Below are 7,625 nucleotides of genomic sequence, written 5' to 3' on the forward strand. Positions count from 1 at the left end.
GTTCCATCCCGGACCAGCGCAGATTTGCACTCGTGTGAAAAAAGTTTGCAACAAAAACAGAAGTCTGCATCGTTTTGCTTGGAATAGACAAGCCTTGGTCTCTCCACTCTCTCCCCGTTCGCCATCCTCCTATTGTAGTTAGCCACCGAAAACGTTCGTTGCCCCTCATCTCTTGGTAAATTCCCCTCCTTATCCTGATGTGGCCCAGCCTGCACTAACATATCCCGTAAAGACCCATTCATATATTCTGGCCACTCACCGGGATCTTCTATGTTTTTGTCTGTGAGTCGGATTTAGCAGCAGCACCACCACTGTCACCGGGGACGGGGAGCGACGAATCTGAGTCTGGGTCCAAGATAGTAGGGTCTTCACCGGCATTGTTTGTAGGTGTAGCTAGGCCTGGTGCGACCACCTGTTCTTGTCCAGCCAGAGAGCTGTCATCATCGGTGGAAGTGCATGGCTCGGACTCCTCCGGTTTGTCCTCTTCGCTGCTAGAATCAGCTAACGGGGGCTCGTCGTTCTCGGCGAATGAATGGCCTGTCCTCGTAGGCTTGTAATTCTCCACACCGACTGATGGACATTGCTGCACACTGATACATTTCACCAGAGAATTTCTTTGGTTTAGAGATTGTGCCTCTTTTCTCATTGTTTAAAAAAAATATTCGCTTCCTGATATTTTTTTGTCTGTCAGACATGGTAGTAAATGATTTGAAATGTCTATAGATTACTTTTATCTAAAATTATATCCACTAGTTGTAGCTATCTAACGTTAACAGGTTAGGCTACTGCCTTAATCACTAACGTTAACAGGTTAGGTTAGGCTACTGCCTTAATCACTAACGTTAACAGGTTAGGTTAGGCTACTGTCTTAATCACTAACGTTGTAATGCCACATGGTCAAGGTTAGGCTTGCACAGATCGTCAAATTGTGCTTCTAACACTAAGTTCTCTCGCTACTTTTATTCACGCTCGCTGCGCTCAGACCGAGCGAGTTACGGTCTAGCGGGGCATCTCGTTGAACTCGGCACAGCCTAGAGATAATGGTAATGCCATTGCCGGCTCTATGTGTCTTTAAAGCACCGCACTGTGTCACTCCATCCTTGGGGGGGGGGGGGGGGGGGTGTGTGTGTGAGTGAGAAAGAGAGAGAGGGAGAGCTTTTCTTTGACATTTGTTTGGAGAAATGCCAGGAGAATGCGACCTGCCCGAATGCATAGTGCCAAATAAAGTTTGGTGGAGGAGGAATAATGGTCTGGTGCTGTTGTTCATGGTTCGGGCCCCTTAGTTCCAGTGAAGGAAAATCTTAATGCTTCTGCGTACAATGACATTGTAGACGATTCTGTGCTTCCAACTTTGTGGCATGAGTTTGGGGAAGGCCCTTTCCTGTTGCAGCATGACAATCCCCCGTTCAGGTTTATACATAAACGGTTTGTCGAGATTGGTGTGGAAGAACTTGACTGGCCTGCACAGAGCCCTGATCTCAACCCCATCGAATTATTTTGGGATGAATTGGAACGCCAACTGTGAGCCAGGCCTAATCGCCTAAAATCAGTGCCCGACCTCACTAATGCTGTTGTAGCTGAATGGAAGCACGTCCACCACAGCAATGTTCCGACATCTAGTGCAGAGCCTTCACATAAGAGTGGAGGCTGTTATAGCAAAGGGGGGACCAACTCCATGATTTTGGAATTAAATGTTTGACAAGCAGGTGCCCACATACTTTTGATCATGTGGTGTGCGTTTTAGTTATAAAATTAACTAGTTAGCAAATTATAGGCTGAACATTTACTTACCCCACTAAAGTTATTAATTTCCCTTCTTGGATGTCCTGTTCACAGAGGGCAATGATGTGAATCACCCATTCTAGCTAATACTGTACTGACCATGTTCATGTTCAGGCAAGTTTCCTCCCTGCCTCCAAATATGGGCATGAACATGAAGTACCCTGAACATGAATAGATCAGTCTGGCCCTAAAAGATCAGATGGCATCAACATGTAACACAACCAGGAGATATGAATCATCTTTCATCAAGTCATCCTACAAGTTCTAATACAACATTTACTCATGTAAAGATGAAGAGCATGTACTTTATTTTACAGGATGATATAATGCATGAAGCAAACAATGGAATGATTTAGTGAAATGTGAAGCTGTAGACTCAGTAAAGGGGTCTTTCATCCCTCTGTGGCCTGGAACAATTCTTCAGCCTCAGAGTAGCATGGTTCTGATTGTGGACTCTGCTGAACTCCTGTATGTATATTGGAATGACATTTCGATGTCTATGGAGGACCACAGCTGCCATAATTACAATTAAATTAGAAGAGATGAAGAGATGTCATGACAGAAGGACACAGGAAGAAGAGAGATCATGACACAGAAAGACACAGGAAGAAGAGATGTCATGATTCTGAAATCAGTGGAGCATCTTGTAAAGAAAGCATAAAGAGATCCACGGTAGGAAGCAAGAGTAGTGATGTGTTGGAGTTTAAAGTGGTGATGGTGTTGGATGAGACCACAGGGCCTCACTTACTCTGGGTGGTACAGATGATTCTAGGAGTGCCTGGAGGAGTCTCAGTACCCGGGATCTTCTGTCCAGAACTGTTCACACACCAACAGTAACCTACCAGAAATGGACATGTTAATAACCTGTTAAATATATAATATTTACACATTTTACTGTAACATATTGAATTGTCACGTTCAACTCAATTGGAGCATTTATGGTGTGTGTGTGAGTGTGAGTGTGAGTGTGAGTGTGAGTGTGAGTGTGAGTGTGTGTGTGAGTGTGTGTGTGTGTGTGTGTGTGGTAACCTGTAGAGCCTGAACATTGTTCATGGGTGTATTGTCCATCGTTGTCACACGTGGGGACGTAGACTCCAGGCCAGACTATTTTCATCGCAGTACCTCTAGCAATCTCACAGGGGGTCTTGGGTCGTATCATACCATCTAAATACACAGATAACATACTTTGTAACGATAACATTACATAGTATAACATACATTGCTGGACAAACATCCTGGAAGCTCTGGCTGCATCTGGAATCTTGGGTTGCGTCCCCTATGGGACCCTGTTCCCCTTTGGGCCCTGGTCAGGAGACTGCTTCCTATATGGGACCCTGTTCCCCTATTGGCCCTGGTCAGGAGACTGCATCCTATATGGGACCCTGTTCCCCTATTGGCCCTGGTCAGGAGACTGCATCCTATATGGGACCCTGTTCCCCTATTGGCCCTGTTCAGGAGACTGCATCCTATATGGGACCCTGTTCCCCTATTGGCCCTGTTCAGGAGACTGCATCCTATATGGGACCCTGTTCCCCTATTGGCCCTGTTCAGGAGACTGCATCCTATATGGGACCCTGTTCCCCTATTGGCCCTGGTCAGGAGACTGCATCCTATATGGGACCCTGTTCCCCTATGGGCCCTGGTCAGGAGACTGCATCCTATATGGGACCCTGTTCCCCTTTGGGCCCTGGTCAGGAGACTGCATCCTATATGGGACCCTGTTCCCCTTTTGGCCCTGGTCAGGAGACTGCATCCTATATGGGACCCTGTTCCCCTTTGGGCCCTGGTCAGGAGACTGCATCCTATATGGGACCCTGTTCCCCTATGGGCCCTGGTCAGGAGACTGCATCCTATATGGGACCCTGTTCCCCTATGGGCCCTGGTCAGGAGACTGTATTCTATATGGGACCCTGTTCCCCTTTGGGCCTTGGTCAGGAGACTGCATCCTATATGGGACCCTGTTCCCCGAAGGGCCCTGGTCAGGAGACTGCATCCTATATGGGACCCTGTTCCCCTATGGGCCCTGGTCAGGAGACTGCATTCTATATGGGACCCTGTTCCCCTTTGGGCCCTGGTCAGGAGACTGCATCCTATATGGGACCCTGTTCCCCTTTTGGCCCTGGTCAGGAGACTGCATCCTATATGGGACCTTGTTCCCCGAAGGGCCCTGGTCAGGAGACAGCATCCTATATGGGACCCTGTTCCCCTTTGGGCCCTGGTCAGGAGACTGCATCCTATATGGGACCCTGTTCCCCTTTGGGCCCTGTTCAGGAGACTGCATCCTATATGGGACCCTGTTCCCCGAAGGGCAATGGTCAGGAGACTGCATCCTATATGGGACCCTGTTCCCCTTTGGGCCCTGTTCAGGAGACTGCATCCTATATGGGACCCTGTTCCCCTTTGGGCCCTGGTCAGGAGACTGCATCCTATATGGGACCCTGTTCCCTGAAGGGCCCTGGTCAGGAGACTGCATCCTATATGGGACCCTGTTCCCCTTTGGGCCCTGGTCAGGAGACTGCATCCTATATGGGACCCTGTTCCGCTTTTGGCCCTGGTCAGGAGACTGCATCCTATATGGGACCCTGTTCCCCTATTGGCCCTGGTCAGGAGACTGCATCCTATATGGGACCCTGTTCCCCTATTGGCCCTGGTCAGGAGACTGCATCCTATATGGGACCCTGTTCCCCTTTGGGCCCTGGTCAGGAGACTGCATCCTATATGGGACCCTGTTCCCCTATTGGCCCTGGTCAGAAGCAGTGCCCTATACAGAATAGGAAGCCATTTCAGATGTACATTTCTGAAATTTTCAGTTGTTGCTTCACTCCTTCAGAGATCTTCAAAGGTCTTCACTGGGTCTCTCTCATTCTCTCTCTGTCCTGCCTGTGAGTTAAATTCTACCTCTCCCTCCTCTCCTTTTTAAGGACCCGTCTAGTCAGAACCCTCCCTCTGGAACCCCGCACGGAGAGTTGGAGGTCCGAAATGGCGGCGAGTAGTGCAGAAAAAATGCAGGAAATTAAGAAAGAGTTGGTGAAGCAACAGCTGTGCTGGATTGGGAACAATATGGCTGTCAGTTCTGATGGAATGTAGCGGGAGGATGAGGGTTAATGACCTGAATGGTCGGTAGTGGAAAAACACAGGAAGAAGAGAGATCATGATACTGAAAGACAGGAAGAAGAGAGATCATAGTACAGAAAGACACAGGAAGAAGAGAGATCGTGATACTGAAAGACAGGAAGAAAAGAGATCATGACACAGAAAGACACAGGAAGAAGAGATTTCATGATACTGAAATCAGTGGAGCATCTTGTAAAGAAAGCATAAAGATATCCAAGGTAGGAAGCAAGAGTAGTGATGTGTTGGAGTTTAAAGTGGTGATGGTGTTGGATGAGACCACAGGGCCTCACTTACTCTGTGTGGCACAGTTGATTCTAGGAGTGCCCGGAGGAGTCTCAGTACCCGGGATCTTCTGTCCAGAACTGTTCACACACCAACAGTAACCTACCAGAAATGGACATGTTAATAACCTGTTAAATATATAATATTTACACATTTTACTGTAACATATTGAATTGTCACGTTCAACTCAATTGGAGCATTTATGGTGTGTGTGTGTGTGTGTGTGTGTGTGTGTGTGTGTGTGTGTGTGTGTGTGTGTGTGTGTGTGTGTGTGTGTGTGTTTTAACCTGTAGAGCCTGAACATTGTTCATGGGTGTATTGTCCATCGTTGTCACACGTGGGGACGTAGACTCCAGGCATGACTATTTTCATCGCAGTATCTCTAGCAATCTCACAGGGGGTCTTGGGTCGTATCATACCATCTAAACACACAGATAAGATTCTTTGTAACAATGACATTACATAGTATAACATACATTGCTGGACAAACATCCTGGAAGCTCTGGCTGCATCTGGAATCTTGGGTTGCGTCCCCTATGGGACCCTGTTCCCCTTTGGGCCCTGGTTAGGAGACTGCATCCTATATGGGACCCTGTTCCCCTTTGGCACAGGTCAGGAGACTGCATCCTATATGGGACCCTGTTCCCCTTTGGGCCCTGGTCAGGAGACTGCATCCTATATCGGACCCTGTTCCCCTATTGGCCCTGGTCAGGAGACTGCATCCTATATGGGACCCTGTTCTCCTATTGGCCCTGGTCAGAAGACTGCATCCTATATGGGACCCTGTTCCCCTATTGGCCCTGGTCAGGAGACTGCATCCTATATGGGACCCTGTTCCCCTATTGGCCCTGGTCAGGAGACTGCATCCTATATGGGACCCTGTTCCCCTATTGGCCCTGGTCAGAAGACTGCATCCTATATGGGACCCTGTTCCCCTATTGGCCCTGGTCAGGAGACTGCATCCTATATGGGACCCTGTTCCCCTATTGGCCCTGGTCAGGAGACTGCATCCTATATGGGACCCTGTTCCCCTATTGGCCCTGGTCAGAAGCAGTGCCTTATACTGAATAGGAATCCATTTCAGATGTACATTTCTGAAATCTTCAGTTGTTGCTTCACTCCTTCAGAGATCTTCAAAGGTCTTCACTGGGTCTATCTCTTTCTCTCTCTGTCCTGCCTGTGAGTTAAATTCTACCTCTCCCTCCTCTCCTTTTTTAGGACCCGTCTAGTCAGAACCCTCCCTCTGGAACCCCGCCCGGAGAGTTGGAGGTCCGAAATGGCGGCGAGTAGTGCAGAAAAAATGCAGGAAATTAAGAAAGAGTTGGTGAAGCAACAGCTGTGCTGGATTGGGAACAATATGGCTGTCAGTTCTGATGGAATGTAGCGGGAGGATGAGGGTTAATGACCTGAATGGTCGGTAGTGGAAAAACACAGGAAGAAGAGAGATCATGATACTGAAAGACACAGGAAGAAGAGAGATCATGACACAGAAAGACACAGGAAGAGGAGATGTCATGATTCTGAAATCAGTGGAGCATCTTGTAAAGAAAGCATAAAGAGATCCAAGGTAGGAAGCAAGAGTAGTGATGTGTTGGAGTTTAAAGTGGTGATGGTGTTGGATGAGACCACAGGTCCTCACTTACTCTGGGTGGTACAGTTGATTCTAGGAGTGCCTGGAGGAGTCTCAGTACCCGGGATCTTCTGTCCAGAACTGTTCACACACCAACAGCAACCTACCAGAATTGGACATGTTAATAACCTGTTAAATATATAATATTTACACATTTTACTGTAACATATTGAATTGTCACGTTCAACTCAATTGGAGCATTTATGGTGTGTGTGTGTGTGTGTGTGTGTGTGTGTGTGTGTGTGTGTGTGTGTGTGTGTGTGTGTGTGTGTGTGTGTGTGTGTGTGTGTGTGTGTGTTTTAACCTGTAGAGCCTGAACATTGTTCATGGGTGTATTGTCCATCGTTGTCACACGTGGGGACGTAGACTCCAGGCATGACTATTTTCATCGCAGTATCTCTAGCAATCTCACAGGGGGTCTTGGGTCGTATCATACCATCTAAACACACAGATAAGATTCTTTGTAACAATGACATTACATAGTATAACATACATTGCTGGACAAACATCCTGGAAGCTCTGGCTGCATCTGGAATCTTGGGTTGCGTCCCCTATGGGACCCTGTTCCCCTTTGGGCCCTGGTTAGGAGACTGCATCCTATATGGGACCCTGTTCCCCTTTGGCCCTGGTCAGGAGACTGCATCCTATATGGGACCCTGTTCCCCTTTGGGCCCTGGTCAGGAGACTGCATCCTATATCGGACCCTGTTCCCCTATTGGCCCTGGTCAGGGGACTGCATCCTATATGGGACCCTGTTCTCCTATTGGCCCTGGTCAGAAGACTGCATCCTATATGGGACCCTGTTCCCCTATTGGCC

General features: G+C 48.1%; 1 protein-coding gene across 1 annotated transcript; it reads right to left on the reverse strand.

Moving 5' to 3' along the window:
• Positions 1-268: 268 nt before the first annotated feature.
• LOC120030527 (saxiphilin-like) lies at positions 269-7,242 on the reverse strand. Its single transcript, XM_038975934.1, has 5 exons — positions 7,113-7,242; positions 6,822-6,911; positions 5,466-5,600; positions 5,191-5,280; positions 269-570 (listed from the first exon to the last, which is right to left on the reverse strand). The coding sequence occupies exons 1-5, from the start codon at positions 7,240-7,242 to the stop codon at positions 269-271; spliced, it is 747 nt and encodes a 248-aa protein (XP_038831862.1).
• Between the last annotated feature and the right edge of the window lie 383 nt (positions 7,243-7,625).

The sequence above is a fragment of the Salvelinus namaycush genome, chromosome 36 (genome assembly GCF_016432855.1).
Source record: "Salvelinus namaycush isolate Seneca chromosome 36, SaNama_1.0, whole genome shotgun sequence".
Classification (NCBI taxonomy): Eukaryota; Metazoa; Chordata; class Actinopteri; order Salmoniformes; family Salmonidae; genus Salvelinus; species Salvelinus namaycush.

Excerpts from the sequence above, each read along its gene's own strand:
- LOC120030527 (XM_038975934.1), bottom strand. The coding sequence starts at position 7,242 with ATGATACGACCCAAGACCCCCTGTGAGATTGCTAGAGATACTGCGATG. Across the intron at positions 6,912-7,112 it reads ACAATGTTCAGGCTCTACAG|GTTGCTGTTGGTGTGTGAAC; the intron begins GTTAAAACACAC and ends CAATTCTGGTAG. Across the intron at positions 5,601-6,821 it reads AATCAACTGTACCACCCAGA|ATGGTATGATACGACCCAAG; the intron begins GTAAGTGAGGAC and ends CTGTGTGTTTAG.